This window comes from Vicugna pacos, chromosome 1 (genome assembly GCF_048564905.1).
Source record: "Vicugna pacos chromosome 1, VicPac4, whole genome shotgun sequence".
Lineage (NCBI taxonomy): Eukaryota > Metazoa > Chordata > Mammalia > Artiodactyla > Camelidae > Vicugna > Vicugna pacos.
Genome location: NC_132987.1, coordinates 7445070 through 7467172, shown reverse-complemented (window position 1 = coordinate 7467172; position 22103 = coordinate 7445070). Strand labels below are relative to the sequence as shown.

The window sequence follows — 22103 nt, the reverse complement described above, 5'->3', positions numbered from 1 at the left end:
TGCATGTTCTTATTTGTTAGTAACAACAGAAATAAAATCATCAATTCATGGACGAAATTAACAGCAAGTGCACTGAGGAAGAAAACAAGCCACTGGGAACCCACCTTGTCCCCTGCGAAGTACTCTGGGACTGGGTTTTCTTTCTTTCTGCCTCTCTGGAAAGAAGCGGACACTGTCACCTCTTCAAGGGGTTTTCCTGCAGCCCTAACACCAGCGGGCCTGAGGGCTGCCCGGGGAGACGGGACTGCGCCCGCCCCGGGGGGCGGGGGCGGGCGCCGGCGGGAGGCTCCGGACCCGCTCAGGGAGGAGCCGTCCGCTAACCCCCACGCCGACGTGACGCGCGGGGATGCAGCTGCGGGGAGCGACCGTGCAGCGCCGGCGGAAGTGGTGTGGGTTGAAAAGCGACTGAGTAGTAAGCAATTCAGATGACAACAATCAAATTCCGCTTCTTCCCAAAGTGGCAAGGGTTTGCTTTAATGGCCCGGCGTGGAGGGGCAGGGGTGGGAGGTGACGCTAGACAGGTTAGCAGAAGTCAGAGGAGGCCGGGCTTGAGGGCGTTTACCCCAGGAGCAAGAGCAGAGAGCACGCCGGTCCCTCCCACCTCCGGCTGCTGCCCCGACAGGCGAGCAGCCCCGGGCCGGCAGCGCAGCTGGGAGCCAAGCGCGGTCAAACATTTTGGTGCCCAGGAGCGAAGTGACAGCAGCGGAGAGGAGACGAGGATGAGCAGAGGGATGCTGAGGCGAGACCGGACAGTCCTCGGGGAGGATGGGGGCGCGGTGGTGGTGCCCAGATCAACGCCCGTTCAGCCAGGAAAGCTGAACCCCAGGGGTTACGGGGCAAAGAATTCCTCGCTGAAACCTGACCTCGCACTTTGTGGAAGGAGCGGGCAGCTGAACATCTGGGAGGGGGAGGGGGGACCAAGGGGCCCCCAGCCAGTCCGAGAAGCCGAGGACGTGCAGCCGCTACAGTAGGACCGCGGAGGGGACGCTGACGGACAACCCGGCGAAGCGGCAGCGCTGCAGGTCCGACGGCAGGCAGCGCAGGGGGCGCGAGGACAGGCCGGAGCCTCCAGGCCCCTCTGCACCTGGGTCACCGCCCTGAACCACGACGGCGTTCAGATGTAGTGCCCCCAGATTCCTTTCTTGGCCAGTTCTAACCTGGAAGCGCACAGGGAAAGGGATTCTGGAAAACAGTTTCCAGCCTAAGCCAATGTCGGAAGGTGACTCTGGAGGAAAGATGGTGAGTTCTGTTCTGGATATGTTAACTTTAGACTGACTGGGATACATGCCATGGAGATGACTAGGAAGTAGTGGGGTTTATCCAGTCTCCTCCAATATGCAAACAAGCTGCTCTAGGACTCTGGTTCTAACCCAGCCTGGGGTGAGAAAGTAACTGCGGCTGTGAATTCGGAACCTGGGAACTAAAGACACCAGCCAGGAGTGAAAGCAGCTTCAAGAAACAGAGTCTCAGGAAGGCTGATAACCTCCAAGCGGTGACTTGGGGAGCAGGATGGAGGGGGTGTCGGGAGATGTGGCTGAGATACCTTACCTCCCAGGGGGAAAGTAACTGTATGTTAATTGGTAGTCACTCCTCTCATTTTTAAAATCCCATTATGCAGGAATATTACAGTATATTTAATAAATGATCCTTCTTTCAGAACTTTCAAAGTCAAGTTTGTTACTTTATACAATTTGTGACCTTATTGCCTCACAGTCTTTCAGAATCATAGTGAGTTCTGGCCGAGGTTCCAGGTGAGGTAGTTAACATTCCACCCAGAGGGGTCTACCGCCAAGTCAGTGGGGCCGTACCACCACCAGCACCACCAGCACCACCAGCACCACCAGCACCACCACCTCCACTGCTGCCACTACCAGTGCTGCCCAGGTTGGAGGAACAGAGACTGGAGAGAGGTGGTAGAGAGCAAAGGAAGGTAGCAATTCCAAAGGAATATGGACATTAATAATGCTTTCAGGTAAACGCTTTTCATTTTTATTGGATGACAAATGTACTCAATGAATAATTATACGTGTGGTTTTCTTGTCCCTCCATTTTCTTAGTAATAAAATGACACCTTGGCTTCCTGTTGGACTACATACAGGGAGGAGTGACATATGCCTCTGACTACCTTATACAAAAAGGGTTTCCATCTCTCTATACTCCTGTTCTGCTATATTTTTCATGATAGTACTTATCTGATATTATATGTTTACATTTCCTTTATAATCGTGTGCCTTTTGTATCAGAATATAAGCTTCATCCCAGACAATGCCTGTTTTGTTTACTTCTCTATCCCAAGAAAGTTAAACTGGTAAATTGCAGACACCCAAGTGTTTGTTGAATGAATGAAAGAATGAATGAACATATGAAAACACGTTACATCCTATTTTTTAAAAATGGAGGTACTGGGGATTGAACCTAGGACCTCGTGCATGATAAGCAGGCGATCTACCACTGAGCTCTACCCTCCCCCCAAGACACATTACATTCCAAGAATGGTTCCACGTGAGAGAGTTGTATCATGGCTATCCCCTAATTACAGAAAAATAAAGTTCTGATATAACTTTGTTGTGATTTGATGACTTTAGGTCACATCACAGTATCAGCGTCCCAGTGGTTCAACAAGCCTCAGGAAAACTATTGCTAGCCAGAGGAAGGGCTGGGTCCCTGCTGGGGCCCTGTGGTGGGGCTTGGTCCTGGATCCCTCTGACCTGTCTGATTCTTTGAGCGCATGGATGGTGCTACAGGGTCCTTCCCTCGTGGCTTCCAGGGCAGGACACCAGCCTTATGTGTAGGCTGCAGCATGCAGTGGCTGGCCTGCTGTGGGTATTGAGGAAGTAAATGGATGCTGACTACTGAAGTCTCTGAGTGAGATGACATAACTTTGGGATTTGCTTTCAAATACTCCAGTAATGAATGAATGAAATGAAATGAAATAAAGTGGCTGAGGACATGGATAAAAGGAGAGTGAAGAAAAAGTTGATCCTGGTTGAAATGGGCGATGGGGGCTCAGGGTGGCCTTCCATTTTTGTGTGATTTTAAAAATTTTTCCACTGAAAAAAAGAAACAAAAACGTGTTGGGGAGGGAAAGCCAGGAAGGCTTGCTAACAGGTTAACAGTTGTACAGGCATTTATGGAGTGGAAATTTTTAAAAGAAGTTTTACTGTTGGGATGAGAATAGAGTTGTGAACGTCGGGGAATTCAGTCCAAGCAAGAAGAGCAGCCCACTGAATGTACTCGTATCAAATACAATTTATGTATGAGTTGTGTTGACATTAACTAGTTTTAAAATGTCACTTTGCATAAACAGCTAAAGCTACTAACTTTGATTTTTTTTTTTTTTAGGTTTTAAAATATTTTATAACAAAGGCATTTTTTTTTCCAGTCTCTAATTTCCGTCATCTCTTGCAAAGATCTCCTGCCCTAGGAATTTCCCATAAAATGGATAAAAGTGGCCTCATGTGCTGAGTGGATGCTTCTGAGAGGAAGCAGCATAAGAAACGGTTTCTGCTTTTGGGAAATTTCTCATCCAGCACCACATCTTTTCTTTCCTTTCCTTAGGCCATACCTCTTTCCCATTGTCGTCCTAAAAATTCTGTCCTTACTATCAATTCTTTTCATTATTCTGCTTGGTTCTGACATCCTCTGTTCATTCTCTTGAGAACTCTTTATTATGGCAAAAGTGTTTTAAGCAAGACAAAATAGAATACAACAATAATTATGCTCATACTTGAAATCAGATTCCTAGAGCTCAGGCATACACGTTCACATGCCTAGATAAAATACTGTGCTAATTTCTCTGAGTGTTTGTTCTTAGATGCCTAGCTGTCTTTATGGAGATTTTGCCTAATTTCATTGAGGCATACACAGGTCAATCACCAATTCACTGAGTACTTACTAGGTGTTTTTTTGGGAATCACAGAAAGATGAATCAGAACGTTCAATTCTAGGCTGATATAAAAATCTCAAGGAGCAAAGAAAAATGTAAAGATAGGGGCCTGCCTGGGGTGGAGGGGAGGGTGTAGCTCAGCAGTAGAGCAAGCACGTGCTTAGCATGCACAAGGTCCTGGGTTCACGTCCCAGTACCTCCACTAAAAAATAAAGATAGATGTTGAAGAGGTTTTCATTGCATCATTCCTGGCATGTAAATAGTTTTCATCTCATTTACAGAATGTTTTGGAAACCTAAGCAACTGACTGTGAGAAAACCGACAAGTGATTCAGATGAGGAAGTCCCGCTTTCATGGAGGAGAAAGTATTTTAGGAAGAAGAGGAGACCGTCAAAAGACTCTGAAAACCACAAGGACCAGGACAATAAGCAGACAGTCACATTCCCCTGTTCCATATGCAACCATGAAATTGACCTGCCTAGAATTTTCTTCCATAAAAAGCAGCACGTGGCCCTGGCCACGCTGGGCTTTCAGTGGATGGGCGGAAAGAAGCCGGGGCTCTCAGTGATTGCCACTCAGAGACAGTCCATCATCGCTAAGCTGTTGTCATCTTCTGCATTCACTGAAAAGACCTTACAGAGCATTAATAGTGCTTTCGAGCTACTCCGGAAGAAGCAGATACCATCATACTATAAGATTCTTGACAACATTCCCAAGAGTTCCACATACTCTCAGAAAATCTGCCACCTATTAATTAAAGGAGCAGCCATCTGTGAAGACAGGAATTCTACGTGGAGGGTTGACATGAACGATAAGTTCACGATAGTGAATAATTTTGGCAACAAGCCCAACGTGTGTTTTTTTGGTTTGTTTGATGGCCATCACGGGGCCTCGGCGGCAGACCTGACATCCGTGGAATTCCCAGTTTTACTTCTCCATCAGCTCTCCACACTTGATCCTTCCTACCAAATGACCTCTGACGAGCAAAGCACAATCGATTCCTTCCACACGGTGTTCAGGGCAGACTACACGGCTGTAGAAGACCTCTTCTCCAGAAAGAGAAAGACAAGAGAGTTGAAAGGGGAGTATGAGAAGATACACACAGCCTTTGCAAAAGCGTTTTGGAGGATGGACAGGCTGTTACGTCTCGGGAGGAAAGAAGCCTCCAGGGTTCGATGGAGTGGCTGTTCTGCGGTGACCTGTCTGTTGGAAGGCAACGTTAAAAATCCCTATGCTGAGAGGAGTTGGAGAAGGATGGGCGGCCGTGACGGTTTGGCAGACAGGTTCCCTTTCCAGGAGATGCCACAAGTCATTTCTGGAGTACTACACATTGCAAACACGGGTACGCATGCGCCAGGTTACACCTTAACCTTGTTTTATTCCTGGCAGCAAAACCTCTCCTGCTTCCAGAATTATTTAGTGACCTATTATTGAGCGACTGATGATAGATATTCCATTGACTAAATTAAGAAACAATCAACAACCCCAGTTTGAATTCAGATTGCAGGCACCAAGTTAATTGTAACTACTTTTCAAGGAGGCACGTATATAAAGTAAGGTGATCAAAGCATCCGGTTTTCAAATGGGGTAGCAATATAGCTGTTGATAAAGGCAAAGCATATACATTACACTTGCTTAGATCTAAATGAAGCTAAAAACATTTCCCACACTTCCCTTTTTCAGGAGAATGGAAAGTTCTTTGAGAGTCATTAGTACAGTTGCTCAAATGGGTCAGTTATTCTGGTCACTAACGTATCTGCACTCTCGTGCTCACTGGTCAAGTAACATCAGTTTCATCTTAGAGAAAACAATCGTTCCTGCTTTCGTTTTATAGGCATGTATTCTCTTCTCAAAAAAAAAAATTGGCTATATTCTAATTTTATTTCACAAAGCAATTCTTTAGACCTTCAGCGCTAAAGTTGTAGCTAAGGAGCCTGCCAAAATGAAAAGCCCAGAGGTAAAACAGCTTTAAGATAACCTGAATTCCATGCCGAGTTCCGTGAGATGCTCAACTAGGGTTCCCCTTTCATGGGTAGATTAATGACAGTGTCCACTTATAGAATATTGAATACAGAGTTATTTCTCATGTAGTCTTACGAGAAACCTGAAATCTAAAGATACCTAAGTATTGTTTGAAAAAAAATGTTTGGCATATAACACTGTGTAAGTTTAAGGTGTGCAGCCTGTTCATTTGATACATTTTTATATTGGAACATGACTGCCATCATGGCGCTATTAAGCACTGTTACCAGGTTACGTAACTATCACTCCTTTTTAGTGGTTGGAAAAATTAAGTTCTAGACTCTTAGCAAGTTTGGTGATAAAATCACGTCTTCTGTGCATGAGCTGTCTAGGACTGACTGACTCCTCGCTGCAAGTTTGGACCCTGAAACATGTGCTCTATCTCCCCCACCGCCCCCTGCCATTTCCAAGTGTTGTTAACCCAGTTTTCCAGATGAGCAAATGGAAGCTTGGAGAGGTGAAATAACTTGTTCAAGGTGTTAGAGGTGAGAGGAACTGGAGCTGCCTCTGAAGGGGACTGATTCCAGAGCCTGAGGAGTGAGTCTGGGCCTCAGGAACCTGGAGGCAGACACAGCTCCACACCAGGGCCAGAGAGAATCACAGAGACCACGACAGAGTCAAGGGCCCTGGAAGCCAGCCAGTTTCTGAGCCAGCTCTGGTTCTGAGCCCAAAAGGAGAGCTCGAGATTAGGCACTGCCAAGGAGCCCCGTGCAGTGCCAGCTTCCCGGAGGCTCTGCTGTTGCTCAGGCTCTACGCTGAGGTTCCAAAGGGCTTCAGGGCAGGCCTGCTTCATGGGTGGAGAGTTTTCAGATTTCACACCAATCTGGGAACTGACCTATATTCTTGGACTCGGGACCTCTATTAGAAAATATCATTAAAAAAGAAAATATCATTCAATATCAGGGTTCTTGTAAAATTAGAGGAAAAGTTACGAGACATTCAAAAAGTACACACTGTCACCAAGTGGTCAGTTTACTATGATTCACTAGTTCCAAGCTCACCAGCAGGTTCTACTCTCCAGGTCAGACATTTGTTGTCAACAGGCTGACATAACTGTGTTAAAATGTTTTCATCTGGGCCCCCTTCATTTTCAGAGAAACAAATATGGTAGGAAAAATACCCAACTTGTGAAAGGCAGGTCATGATTTCTGATACAGAAGTGCTTCTACAAGAAAGCAATCAATTTCAGTGGGTTACAAAAAAATACATTTTCACACGTTTATAAGAGCATGTTTTGTATTTTATAAAAATAAGACCTATAATGATAGTAAGGGAATTCATTTTCCTTGTTTGAAATTTGTAAAATACCTATGCCATCACAACTCTGGAATTAAAACAAACCCCCCCTCACTTTATAATGAAACATGAGTGCAGGGATGAAGCCACTGAATAAATGCTGAACTTGCACTTTGTGGAAAAAGGTACTTCCAAACTGACATTCTTGATTTTTTTGTTACCACGTCTCTTGAAGCTGTCTTATTTCACTTTAACTAGGATTAAAACACTAACGTATTAATACAGAATACATAAATTACTTTTTTCCTAACATCAAATAAACAACAAATTTTCCGTTTCTAATTAACCACACTAGTTCCTTATAAACAGAAGGGGTTCTTACTCGAACCCTTATGTCCTTTCCCCAGTGCTTTTATTTTCATTAGCTTTCTTGAGATAGCATTCAAAAGCACACACGTCACCCGGTCAAGCGTGCACACCGTTCGGTGGGTTTTAGTGCACTCACTGACACGTGCGCCCTTCACCGCAGTTTTTGTCACCTCAGAAAGAAACCCAGCACCTTTAGTAACCAGCTCCTCCTCCTGTTTCTCTAGGTCTAACCTCCAGTGGGTCTCTACGTGTTTTCCCATTCTGGACGTCCTGTAGCAGTGCAATCACAGTGTGTGTTCTTTTCTGACTGGCTTCTTTCACTTAGCATGTTTTGGAGGTTCTGCCACGTTGTAGCATGTTAGTACGCCTTCCCTTCTTATTGCTAAACAATATTCCACAGCATAGATAGACCACATTTTGCTTATCCCTTTATCAGCGGCTAGCCATGGGAGTTGTTTCCACTTTTTGCCTATTATGAATAATGTGGGCGTGCACACTGTGTACAAGTTTTTGTGTGGACATGTTTGCACTTCTTTGGGGTATATACCCAGGAGTTAAATTGCTGGGTTATTAGGTAACTCTGCATTTAACCATGTGAGGAATTGCCAAACTATTTTCCAAAGTGGCTGCACAACTTCACTATCCTGCCAGTGATGTATGAGTGTTTTAAATTTTACATTCTCCTAACACTGTCTCTGATTCTGCCTTTCTCAGGTATGAAGTGGTATCTTGCTGTGATTTTCACTTGCACTTTCTGATGACTAATGATGACAAATACTTCTTGATATGCTTATCAGTCATTTGAATATCTCCCCTTGAGAAATCTCTATTCGAATCTCTTGTCCGTTTTTAATTGGGTTATTTGTCTACTGTTGAGTTGGAAAGTTTCTTTTTATATTCTGGATACAAGTCCTTTATCAGATATAAAATTATGAAATATTACATTTCCTTTAATTCCATGTCTTGTTTTTCTCTTTCCTGATGTCCTTTGAAGTAAGAAAATTTTAATTTTGACAAAATACAATTTCTCAACTATGCTGTTGTTGCTTTTAGTTTTGGTTGTCAAACGTAAGAGACCACTGCTTAATCCAAGGTCACAAAAATTTACAGCAGTGTTTTCTTCTAGATGTACAGTTTTATCTTTTATACTCAGCTCTACGACACATTTTGAGTCACTTCTGTACGTGTGACGGGGTAGGAGTCCAACTTTACTCTCTTGTATGTTAATATACTGTTGTCTTAGCACCAACTGCTAAAAAGATTATTCTTTCCCCGTTGAATTGTCTTGTCAATCTTCTTGAAAATCAACTGGCCAGTGTAAAGGTTTCGAGCTGAAGTCTTAATTCTGTTCTATCTGTCCCTAGGCCAGTACCATACTGTCTTGAAAGCTGGAGCTTTGTAGTAGGTTTTGAAACTTGTTAAGTGTGAGTCTCCAGCTCTGTTTTATTTTTCCAGGTGTTTTTGCCTATTTTGGGTCTCCTGCTTTTCCGTATGAATTTTAAGTTAAAAGCTAGCTTTTGCTCTTGGCACACTCTAGGATTCAGCCATTACTCTTTTGACCTGAGAATTCCTTACTTTCTTACCAGCTCATCAAATTATATGACTTAAAAGTGTATGTGTTATCTGGGGCATTTTCTTATCCTCAGTGGGAGGGTCAGTCTAAGACCCATACTGGTGCATTACTGTTCCTTCCTAATAGTTGAGTATTTTAGTGTATTTGCTATTCCAGTGTCTTTATGTCTAGATTATACACATTTGTTAACAATTCCTTTTAATGAGGCCCTGTAAACTACTTTCCCTAGTGTCCTAGCATTCTGTCCCATGAGCTCACTCTAGATCCAGAGACCAAGCAAGCATGGCTTACCCAAGACTTCTCTCTTCCTCACAATTCCTTAGTTTTTCCTCAAGCCCCCTTCCTTCTCTTCTTCTCAAGGTTACCAAGTGACTACTTTAATGAATTCTCACAACCTCTGAGGGTAAGAAGTCACATTTTAATACACGAGGACTGAGCTTCACCAAAGCCTTATACGAGGTTACACTGTTAGCGAGTGAGCCAGGACTCAGTCTCATTATTCAAGTGAACACCAGCAGCTTCTTGTTTTTAAGGTGTCCCTTCATTCTTATGTGGTCTTCATCTTCCTCACTCACAACTGGCGCTGTATATGCAGATTTAAAAATTTTTTTTTAATTTTCCTATCTAGATTTGTGGTTGTTCTGAAAGATGTGAATATTTCTGCTCACTCATAGTGGTTTAATAAGTTGCTTTTAAAATTATTTCCAGCCCTATCCTTTTTCTCCAAAACCAAATTCAGCTCTAGAATCACCTTATCTTATGTAGGAAAAAAATATATATATATACATATACACTTACCTTTTATAGACTTAACCTTCCCCATCTTCCTTTTTTTGCGATATACTGGTGGTGGATTCACATATATACAAATCTGATTCTGAGAACACAATCAACACATATTGGACAGACAGGACTGTTAGGCTCCAGATGGAAAACAGTGAATATGAGTTCCATGCTCACCCACCTTACAAAACAAAGGGATCTTCTGAACATACAGTGAAAACCAGCTCCATATCAAAAAGGCGCTCATGCTCATCAGCAGTAGGAAGAGTCATAAACCTGATGCCCATGCACACAATTTCAGCTTCTTCTGCCAAAATTAGTCCTGAAGAGACATTGGATGTAGGCTGTCTTCCTGATCTCACTTACATGCACTCCAACCACGCCTCCCTCTTAGGTACACCTCACTAGGGTTCACGTTTCCTTAGTTTATGCTCCTTTTTCTTCCTCCAGTTACTGTCTCCTCATTTCCTAAGTTCCTGCTCCCTACTCCCTTAAGCCTGTACTTCTTAGTAATGCTTTCCTTACAAGTTCTTTAAATGAGTCTGAAATGAAACACTTCAAGCTCCCCCTCCACCTCTTTCGGACAGCCCCTCTTCCACTGCTTCCCCCTTCACTGGAACGCAAAGCAAAAGAAAGTATCAGCTACCTACTTACTAAATTCTTCTTAATTCCTCACAATAACCTTGACGAAAAATAACACTGCAGGCGGGAAACTGCTACTCAGGGAAATAGAGCGACTTAATGAAGGTCACACAGACAAAACTGGGGTTAGAGCCCAACTGTGTCAGGCCCCCAGGTTTTCCTCTTCCCCAGGCTGCTGCATCCACACCAAGCCACCTTTTTTTCACCCCTGGACACTCATGTATCCAAGGGATGCTTCCTTTTTTTTTACCACCGCATAAAATTTTTCATTCTCTTTTCCTCCAGTACTTTCTTAAAGCTTTCCTGTTATTTTCAACAGTAAAGGACCTTGATGGCCTTACCTGGAAAAAAGTATTGATCTTGCCCACTCAGATCTAGAGGTCCCTCTGAGATGCAGAGGAGCACCCTTCCTTTTCATAAAACTAGGGACAACCCAGTAACCGCAGGAGGCAAGTTACACCATTGCCTCCCGCGTAAGGAACACTTCGCACACTTCGCCTGACTATACGGATACGCCATCTTAAGAAAGGCCTAAATATCACCTCACAGCAGTTCTTTTTAAATTCCCATTTGATTAATGTCCCTAAACATGCTGTCTCTCTAGTAACCCTGTTCCACTTTGGTTCTGATAAGTTTCTGAAGGGCACGATCTCTCCAACTATTAAAAGATGGTAACTTTATGTCAGGAATTTAAATTCTCATTTATGCTCAGATTTATTAAAATTTTTGCCTAAGGGTCTTCATCATGGTTCACTGCATAGTCTCATTTCCTTCAAACAGATGTTACAGGAACCCTTCTTTAGAGCAAATCTAGCCTCTCTCTTCCTTCAGTGACACATGGACATACAGTGTTATTTTTAAATCTTCATCTATTCTCGCTTTCAGCTTTCACCTGCTTTCAACAGTCCCATTTGCAGCTGACAGCATATGCAACCTGAGGGTCAGGAAATAAAACTATTAACTGCATATTCACTGTTTCCTCAAGTCTATTCCATGAATACTCTTCCAAAATAATCTTACTTATCCTCTTATGTCCTGGGCTATGCATGAAGAGCTGAGAAACACTGGCCACCTCTCTGTCATCTCCTCTTTCCTTCATGCAAATTCACACAGGTACGGATGTGAGCTATCTGGAAGGCACAATTTATCAGGATGAATAAACTGTCAAAGAAATTAAATAACTCACTTAGTAAGTCAGGCACAGCAAGTCAATGGTAGAGCAAAAACTGCAGCCATTACTTAAGGTCCCCATTTTCTAGAAAATTTTATTGTGCTGATCACAAGGGATGTCCACAATAATAAAATCAACCAAAATGGCATTTCCTACTCTATAGCACAGCAATTAAAAAAAAAAAAAGACAAATAGTACATAAGCTCTCTGCAGAGGCAACTAAAATCAAAATACCAATTTACTACACTTTCACTGTAACTACATAATCGTATTAAGTTCTTTCCAAATCACACGGAAGAGAAACAATGCCTTTTCTTCTTGCTGAGTGAGCTTTGGCTTGCCACATGCAAATAAAACATGTAGGCAGTCACTGGACTTGACTATTTTGAGCCAAACTATGTCCCCCTGTGTTTTCAGAGCTATGGTTGTACTATTTATACGTGTAGGTACACACACAAAGAAATTTTCTAATTTAAAAGGGGAACGGAACCAAATGTTCTCCTAATAGAACAATTCACTTTACCCAGTTGGCATGTTCAACGCCAATCCATGCTGCTTTGCTGCTACAGTAACAATTTACAGCTCAGCAAAAGTCAACAATTATCTTACTGATTCACCTTCTACAGAGTGTAAACTTAGCATGACTGGCAGAGAAGTTAATAGAAAATATTAATAATCAAACCACAAAGAAATAAGAGGTCACACAGTTTTGAGGACTACATCATTCATGGTTATTAGGGTTCCAAAACATTTTCCACTACATCATACCCTCTTTTGGGGTCCAATTGCTCAGATATTAACAATTCCCATTATGTAAATGAGCCAATAGGCTCACCCCTATGCCTGCCATGAACGCTTCACCAAATTAGGCTCTGATCAACCATGTTAGTGGGGTGAACCTTAGCCCTCTGAAATCTATATCCTAAAACATCAGGGGATTAGAAATGAAGGCCTGCAACACAAAATTCTGATTCCAGGTACAGTATCATGTTTCAAATCAGAATATTCTAATGTAAATTTTCCTATGATTCCAGGAATTTTAATTCTCAAAGGTATTATATACAATTATGTTCCTAAAGACTTGGGGAAATCAATTTTCCCTAACAAGCTAAAAAAAGTCTTTTTTTTTTGTATGCCAAAGAAAACTGGTAATACAACCACCCTTCAATCTGTTCAGAGCATTGTGCTCAGATTTGCTTAAGATTTCAATAAAGCACACATCACGGGTTCGCCTGAACCGTGAACAAACTACAGTCAGCTTTTTAAGATTTCGGTTTTCAATTAAGAGGTTTTAATGTTGGCTAGCTATTATCTATTTAAAACAATGATATGTTTTCTTCACAGAGCTAACTGACTTTCCTTCTTTTTAACACAAATAGCAAGCCTAGTAAGACGGACTAACAGTGCCATTCTCACACACACCTACAATCCATTCAGGTTTTAACTCTGACCAGTTAAAAAATTATCAAACTCCACTCTTAAATTTAAGTCAGTTTGTGTTTTTAATTGAAAAGGCATTTATTAAAACATTTAAAAATGTCTGCTCTATGGAAGATATGTTGGTTATAAAAACGTTCAATTCTTGACACTACCAATATATGTAACACTCAGAGGCTGTTTCATAAAAAAAAATTACTTCTTTTTCATTACCTGTAGTTTTAGTTATTTTAATACTAAATGCAGTATTTTTAACACTAAGTTGCTTAAAAAGGAGGAATAAACTGGCCTCCTTGTTTGATATCTGAAATACTGTGTATCTTCTAATAATGGTATCAATATTACACATATTTAAAAAAATATTTTTAAATGACCTGCTTTCTGTTTATGTACTGAAACAAATCAACGAAGTTGACAGCATGCTTTGACACAATTGATTATAAATCTCTAGGATCAATTTTTTAAAATAATCTTTTAGGTAACGTGCAAGCAATCTTATGCAGAAATGGAAAAGGCTTTTGCCTAACCAAAGAACACACCATGCAAAACATAAATGAAAGAAGAAGAGTACTTCAGAACGGAGCAGTAAGTAGCTCAAATGAACCGTATGGGCTTGTAGAAGAGCAAATAAAAACCACACGAGGACTTGGGTTTCATGGAAATCCCAAACTGAAAAAATTCATTATCCCAGCACCTCAAACTATTTCTGTCCCTATCGATGACTTATGTCAATTCCTTATCTTAGCTACCAATGGGCTCTGGGAAGTTCTGGATATAAAGGAAGCCACTGCACTGACAATGACAGCATTTCACGTGTATACAGAAACACGTTCTACCACAGGAAACAAACTGTCAACATCCACGGGGCCCCTGCTTTCCCCAATCAACGAACGAAACGCATCTAAATCAGAAACCAATATCCACATAGTATTTCAGAGCAAATCTGAATTTGAAGAATGTGTGTCAGCTACAAATTCAAAAGAAAGGTCGGACTCAAAAGATTCTGAACACTTCACTTGTAACCCTGGTCCCTGCAGTAAGAAAGAAACTGATGAACCAACCAGCATGGACAGTGTGCCAAAAGATGCAAGTGACAAAGAAAAAAAATCTTACCTTAAGAGTTTCTATGAAGGAGCTGCTGAGTACATTAGCCATGAACTTGTGAACGCTGCTTTAGCGGCTGGCTCCAGAGACAACATTACAGTTATGGTAATACTGCTCAGCGGAAGTGAGTATCAGTTTCAAATGTAAAAGTTAAAGTTTAGATTATCCAGAGAACAGAAACATGAAGACAGTTCTTCAGTGAACCAGATATTAAGACAACACATCAATATCACGCAAATCATTTTAAAGAATGTAGTGAAGAAAATACAAAAGCATATTCTAGGTGATGCGATACCATTTATGTATGTGCATTGTTTCATGCCAAAAAAGAGAGAAAAACCAGCACTTGCTTTTCATACCACTTTATTCCAACCTGAGCACCTCAATATAAAACTAAACACTGGTGAACTGTTGTCCTTGCTAACTCTGAATGACTGTAAATGGACAAGTTCGCCTAGCAGTTCAACACTTAAATAGATTAAATCATCTCCAACACATGGTAGATTTCATGTAACGAAAATACCTAAAACAATTAGTGCAATATACTGAACTGATCAAAATAAAATGAACTTTGGAAAACAAGGCTGCAAGATTGTTACTAACATATCCAATACTTATGTTACAAATTACCGGTACATTGTTTATTATGGTTCTAACCAGGCAGGAACAACTGAAGCCCCTTCCTTTCAAAGCGGCAGAGAAGGAAAAAATTAGCTGTTTTAGTAACTGTACATTTTGTATACTTTTAAGCAACTCTTAAATATTACAGAAAAGTAATAAACATATATGGAGACTACAATGCAGTACCCTATTTACAGTACAGCTGAAGATCAAATTTAAAATAATCAAGTTTGAATGTACATAATTGTTAGTGCATTGACTATATTTATGTCCAAAGGGCACAAAAGCCCCCTCCCTACCCCCAAACAACAAAACCTATGTAATGGCCAGCAGTGATTAAACAGAAATCAGACACCTGGTTTCATTTTTGTTGAAGAGCTCACATGTTTGAAGGGAACACCATCCTTTAAGATGCATTTTTATCAGTTTTCATATTCCTAAAATAAGATGGGATTACATTTGATTTTTTTAAACCCCATTTGAAAAAATAACAGGATTGGCTATAATTTAGGTGCCACTAATATTCATTTCTCCCCCCAGAAAAGTGGGACTGTTTTCTTGTGGCTAATTTGTTAAAATGTGGAATGTGTACTTTTAATATGGATCCTAAGAGAAATTATAGGTTGCCTGAATATGGTAGTTAAGCATAAATCTCTTTAGAACCTCCTTCTAAACAATGTTTTCTTGAAAAGCCCAAATGAATAAGTTCCAAATCTTTTTCACAGAACTGGCTGGTTACCTGTGGGTTCAGAGTCATCTGTCAATATCCCTGGTGAAGAGAAATGAGTCCCCCTAACCTTCCAAGGAAACAAGTTTACACACAGCTCTCATTTCCCCCTTCCACTGCTGAAACATTAGTCAGGAGGGCCACATGCATGTTATTAAAAATTAAGTTCAAAACACTTAAAATAATTCTGTATTAGAAACTTGACTCTATCGTAAGTCTCTTCTTTTTGGAAGTCATACTGGGCTGGTTAAATGCTCCAATGCCACGGTTATTAACATTTAGGAAGCAGAAGAATATTCCAGCTAGTTTAAACTGGAGGTTTAGTTACTACAACACTGACTCCTTGTTGGCTGTGTGGGTTCAGTAAGGTCTACTCCTCTTCCTCTGGCAGAATTTGCTCCTGGATTCTGTGGTTCATTCTTTGGCAACTTTTTAGCTGTGAGATAAATTATCAAAACAAATGCCATTAGAATATTCACAAGAGAATTACTTTATTTGCTTACTTGTAATCTTTCTTTCCAGTTAGGTTACCCCTAAGTGTCATATAACCATGTGTTCACTGTTTTCAAATGTTTACTAAGTATCTCTGAAATACCAAAACACTGATCACTGTCCTTAAGGAGTTTAGCAGGTTGAGGGAAGGGTAAAACTGAGCCAGTTGCAGACACATAATTAAAACTTGACTAGAGATATATTTAATTTTTTGTATAGAGTCATTTAACAATACCAGAAAAAGTTGTACTTTATTTCATCATCATTATTACTACTGTTATTTAAAGAATACCTAAGTTACTAAAGATAATGACCAGCCAATGTGTTTATAATCAAGAAGCTCAGCCCCTACCCATCAGAGATGTCTGGACTGCCACAAACTTTTTGGAACAAGTCAGGATATAAACAAATACCATCTCCAGTGGAACTTGTCCTCTACTATGCAAATTATTACCCCAACTCATGACAGATAACAGCTCCTGTTTTCTTCCTGGCTTACAGACTTTACTTCAAACGTCTATCATTTTCCTCTCTTGTGGCTAATTAAGAATTCTAATCTGATTCGTCAGTAGCTCTGCCTGATAAAAATGGACTTGATCCTGACGGCTCTATTTAAAAAAAAAAAAAATTCCAATTCTGAGTCAGATAAGCATGGCCTGACACATCTGGAAAAAGCCCCACAACTGGCAGTTATGGCTTTTGCTTTGCTAAGCCCTGTAGTGCTAATGGCTGTTCTCTAGACTGTGGCTCCCACTAATTAGAAAATTTACATGCTAGATGTAGTCTGCCTGGACCTCAAGATCCTGGATGTGTTGGGATTTATTAAACATTAAATACCTTTAAGAGCACATACTGTAAGGGTGGCTAGACATGCTGGTCTATCAACCATGGGGACAGACCACTACAGTAAGACGCCAGCTTTACCTTAGCCTTGGCTCAGGCGCCACAAAAGCCAAACATGCTCTACTTCAAAATCTAAATGCCTCATTGTGTTCTGGATCTTTTACCCTTTATTTGTAGTAATATTCCACAAGAGCACTAATCCTCTTTAGAATCCTAGATGCTGGCTGGGCGCTGGATCTGGGAGCCAGGAGTGCTGAGGTTTGGGAAGAAGCGCCTTCACCCTTGGTCTACTTCTCTAGGAATGGCTGTGGCAATGACAGTGTAAATGGTAACAAAATGGTAAATTTCTAGTCAAATGTATTTACAAAGTCTGGAGGGACAAAGAGTAGCTAGCATTATAACTTTACTATAATTAATACCAAGATAGGTTTTGGACTGAGTGACCATTTCTCCCTTTAGCATACTTCTCCAAGGGCTTTCTGTAATTAGATGAGTGAAATTAGGAGGCTGAAAGAAATAAACTGGAATGAGGGGCCTTTAACTTCTATTGGTTAATTTTTATTGTATGAAGATAAAGTAAAACACGCCTTTGGAGTCTCAAAAGAAGTAGTCTCCTGTCTCCTATCTTAAAGAGTGTTACCAAAGTGAAGCTGGCACTATCTGTTTTGTACATAAATAATTGCAGCTGATCAATCTGACCCTAAATTGATGAGCACTGTGAGAAGCTCAGTATCCTGAACCAATTTAATGAAGATATGCAATGAAAGAAGCCACTCAACCTTATCAGATTAAAAGCAGATGATAAATTTATTGTAGACTCTCTCCTACTAAACAAGTGGGAAGTCATCAAAAGTGAAAACATGATAAACTGGGAGTTCAAGATTTGCAGATATACACTATATATAAAATAGATAAACAATAAGTTTATACTGTAAAGCACAGGGAACTATACTCAACATCTTGTGGTAACTTATAATGAAAAAGAATATGAAAACAAATATATGTATGTATATTTATGACTGAAACATTATGCTGTACACCAGAAACTGACACAATATTGTAAACTGACTATATTTCAATTTAAAAAAAGTGAAAACATGAGTTTACTATGTGATTTACTTAACTTACTAATAGAGAAGCCAGAATTCAATTTATACTTGAAGTTTCCTTCATGGAAAGAAACATTCTAATTTCAGAAACATAACCGAAAGCCCTAATATGTAAGCTACTTTCTGACTGAAAATATAACCTTATTAGCAAGTCTGAATAAAAGGTACAAATCCAATAAAGCCCATCTGGTGGAGCCTTAACATCATCAGAAAGATTTAAAGTTCAGCCTCATTTGAGGGACCTATTATCTCCTTGTTTCCTGTTACTTTTCAGATGTGGTTCTGGGTGTACAATCTGTCTTATTTATTTAAAAAAAGTATACACTGTCACATAATCCTTCACAACTGTGCTAATATTTCCCTAATAAACTGCAAGTCTGAGTTTCTCAGGAAAATATTTTACCCAATAAACAGGCAAGTTTTTCCCTAAATGAAGCCACCATCTCTCTCATCTACCAGCAGCTCTTACTCGGTTTTCTTTAGCCTCTGAATCAGCCTTTATACTGGTTAATTTGTAGGACTCCAATATAAAAGAATACTTATTATTTGGGGACAAGGATGTGATCACCGCTGTGTAACAAAAGATGCTATGGGATGAGATGAGTGCGTGGCACACGAACAGTGTGAAGGCAGGAGACAGGGAGAGCCACCAGAATAGACCCCTCCCTTAGAACCTGCACCTTACAATTAGGAGAAGACTAGGGTCAATAAAAATGTATTTGTTATAGAAAAAAGGAAGCTTCCTTGTAAGTCCTCAAGGTCACGACCTATCATCAACCACTGTGTAGCAGTAATCATTATCAGCCGAGGGCACGCAGAGGCAAGCGGAGAGCACGGTGAAGAACTAAACGCCCTTGGCGGCAACGAAAAGAAAAGTGTGGGTGTCGCTCTGCCTTCACTCCTCCTCTCTGAGCCTCAGTGCTCTGAGACTTTCTCCATCACAATATTTGCACTAAAACACTCTGTCAACCTGTACACTTATGTGCACTGTACTTGCCTGTCTTATGTTTGTCAATAATCAATGATTTAAAAAGAACTTGAAAAATAAACAAAAATAATGTTCTGTTTGGGGCAAAGGTGAGGTGAAAATAGTTACTGATCAGTGGGAAAGAAATCTCATTATGCCTACATGTTGCAATGAAAAAATTACTGAGTTTATCTTCCTTTTATATAAAAACTGTAATACAAAAACATATTTATCCAAAATTTTCAGTGGTATCTTCAGAAAAATCTATCTGCTTGAGCCATCAGCTCAAAAGTTCAGGCTCTCAACTCACCAGAAAAAATTTAACGAAGTGGTACAACTTAATGGGTAATAATTTTTCAAATTTAACAATATACCTAACAAAGTAATGCTTTGTGGAGAAAATCTAGAATAGTAAGTAGTATAACCATTAAAAAAAAAAATCCAAGAATTGAAAAAAAGAAGTCAAACCAAATGTGCTCCCAGGTTAATCTGTTTTACCTGTATTTATTGTCTGCAAAAAAGGTAATCTTACCTATTGCCATGAATATTTCATTTACATTCATTGATGTTTTAGCTGATGTCTCCATAAATAATAAACTGTTGTCATCTGCATAGGCCTGTGCTTCCTGTTTAGAGGATAAAAAATGAGATACATCTTTTGCACATACTATTACCACACATAGTATAGCATACAATCTTGTTACAGAAAAAAAGAGGCTTCCTTATTATTGCTCCAACTTGATCACCTATAAGCGGCAACTGTGTAATAAGCAATTATTTCTAGTTAAAAGTAAAGCAAAGCTAAGAGTACTGTGAAGTCTATCATTCCTTTTTGCCGTAAGTTCCTGCACTATCCCATCCTGCACCTTCTGGTCACACATTAAATCTGCCTTCAAATGGCAAGTTTGAGGGAGGGGCGATGATCCTATTCTAAATAAAACTCTGATCTCTGCAGCAATTTTACCTACGCTCATTATTTGCAATGAAGACAAAGGGGAAACCAAATCTTTAACACTGGCTTAAACCACGAAATGGCACCCTTATATTTAATTCTGAATGACTTCCACAAGCAACATTTTAATTTTGAGTTGTCATGACTCATTCCTTTGAAAATTCTGTCACTACTCTACATTTCTGTCGTGCTTCACAGTTTACATGTATTATTACCACTGATCCTCACAGCTGTTGAGAAGAACAACCAATTATCTTCCTAATTTGATTTAAAAAAAAAAAAGAGGTTCCTCTGCAATGTGGTGTGACAGGGCCACTTCTGACTAAGATTTAAGTGCTCCACCTACCACTCTGTGCTGGGGAAGGAGCTACCTTAGAAACAGTAGCAGATACTATACCTCACACGGCTCTCACCAGAATTAAAGGAAGCCACACGTGCAGCACGCTCAGTTTAATACCTAATGGTGCAAGAAATATCACTGCCTCTCTCCCGGTGCAGGTGCTCCATCATCCAAAAAGACAATTCTCTTATCACTGATATTATATGTATACTGGCCACAACCAAACCTCTCTGGTAGAGAAAGTGAAGAGCCAGAGAACAGGAAGTTTAGAAGTGCCAAACTAGAGACATTTGTTTTGTTTTGAATGATTGTATTTTCTCTACTTTGCAGCAGCGAACACGCCTAATTAGCTACATTAGATAACATACAAATTGGATTTCTTAAAAGCCTTTATTTTCAAAGACTCCTTTAAAAACAAACACATAGGTTGTACGTGTAAAAGTGAGTATGCACATATGTGTTGATATACAGATACATAAATTTAAAAAAATGTTAGGAATACTGACTTTTATGCAGGAGTGGAGGGATTAGGTCAAGAGGCAATCATCTTGCTTTATATGTTTCTGCACTTTTTGTGAACAATTATTTCTCTGTAATTGTTTAGGTCAACAAGATCTCTGAATCAACATATATTGTAACTACATAATGATATTTAAAAATGCAGGTTTATCATGAGATTTTATTACATACAGTACATCACATTTCTTTAAAAGTGTTCTATTGTGCATGGTTTTAAAGTTGTAACTATAATTTAAGTGTGGATATGGAAGAAAAATATGTGCTTACAAGTGAAAGTTAATTCAACGTACCTGGAAGTCCACAGCTCTTTTATTTGCGAGGTCAGCCTTATTTCCTGATAAAGCTATTACAATGTTAGGACTGGCTTGCCTCTGAAGTTCTTTAACCCAGTTTTTAGCTCTGGCAAAAGACTCCTGAGAAACAAAGAAACAGCTATTCGGCACAGGCTCAAAAAATGGTTAGGGAGCGTCTTTGTGAGAAGAGACTTTAAAGACTGTCAATGTGACACTTGGAAGGAAACTATTAGGACTATTTTATTATTTGAGACACTTTCATCTTATTTTTTAAAATCAGCTTTTCTATCTCATAAAAGCTTTGGCAGAAATGTCATGCTTAGCTAACAAAAAAAGATTTTAAAAAATCTTTCCTATAATTGAAATTCTGCATACCAAAAATGAATATTCAGACAAGTTCCACTGGAGAATGTGTTTCCACGTACCTCATTTGTGATATCGTACACAACTATGGCTGCTTGTGCTCCTCTGTAGTACATCGGTGCTAGGCTATGGTACCGTTCTTGACCAGCTGTATCCCATATCTCAAACTTTACCGTTGTGTCATCAAGACACACGGTTTGGGTTAGAAAAGCAGCTGAAAGAAGAAAATGTCTGCAATAAGTTTATCAGTTTCCACCTAATATTTTCATACTATAGAAAACACCTGGAAACCTGATACACTGCACACCCACAGTTAACAGTGGCTTTAAATACTTGCAAGAGCTATGCTTCAATGCGAGATAAATATATGCTCACATATAAAACCTTTGTAGCAAAATCACAGATTAAATGTTTTCTACATTCTTAAAAAGTGTTGTAATATTAAATAAGTTTATTAATACAGCTCTTAAATTATTTTACAAATTGTAAATTTAAGAATTTTAAATGGTAAAATGATTTAAGAAATACATATATTGATATTCCTGAAAAAATGGGGGAGGGTGGATCAGCACACCTATCTAACTACCATCTATACTGACAACCCCATGACACTTGCTCCTTTTCCCCGAGGTTTACTGGCATACTCTGGGGATT

The 22103-nt window shown here is 40.0% G+C and overlaps 2 protein-coding genes across 5 annotated transcripts in view; one reads left to right on the top strand and one right to left on the bottom strand.

Moving 5' to 3' along the window:
- The first annotated feature begins 1754 nt into the window (after positions 1–1754).
- Positions 1755–14631, top strand: PP2D1 (protein phosphatase 2C like domain containing 1). 3 transcript variants are annotated; one of them, XM_006205329.4, is made up of 3 exons: positions 1755–1972; positions 4168–5228; positions 13598–14631. In XM_006205329.4, the coding sequence occupies exons 1-3, from the start codon at positions 1950–1952 to the stop codon at positions 14368–14370; spliced, it is 1857 nt and encodes a 618-aa protein (XP_006205391.2). In that variant the 5' UTR covers positions 1755–1949; the 3' UTR covers positions 14371–14631. The 3 variants fall into 3 exon arrangements, with proteins under 3 accessions (XP_006205391.2, XP_072803999.1, XP_031533484.1); XM_072947898.1 differs by lacking the exon at positions 1755–1972 and having other exon boundaries at positions 4106–5228; positions 13865–14631; XM_031677624.2 differs by lacking the exon at positions 1755–1972 and having other exon boundaries at positions 4106–5228.
- Positions 14570–22103, bottom strand: part of RAB5A (RAB5A, member RAS oncogene family) — a 28006-nt gene continuing 20472 nt past the window's right edge. For both annotated transcript variants that reach the window (XM_072947993.1, XM_006205296.4), the window contains exons 3-6: positions 21512–21663; positions 21084–21206; positions 19515–19608; positions 14570–16007 (exon numbers count right to left, since the gene is read on the bottom strand). In XM_072947993.1, the coding sequence (XP_072804094.1) occupies positions 15892–16007; positions 19515–19608; positions 21084–21206; positions 21512–21663 (485 nt within the window). In that variant the 3' untranslated portion in view covers positions 14570–15891. The remainder of the gene's footprint in view (positions 16008–19514; positions 19609–21083; positions 21207–21511; positions 21664–22103) is intronic.

Bases quoted from the DNA above. Each gene is read 5' to 3' on its own strand.
- PP2D1 (XM_031677624.2), top strand. From the start codon at position 4,106: ATGTTGAAGAGGTTTTCATTGCATCATTCCTGGCATGTAAATAGTTTT. The intron at 5,229-13,597 runs GTACGCATGCGC...ATAATCTTTTAG, and splicing joins ACTACACATTGCAAACACGG to GTAACGTGCAAGCAATCTTA.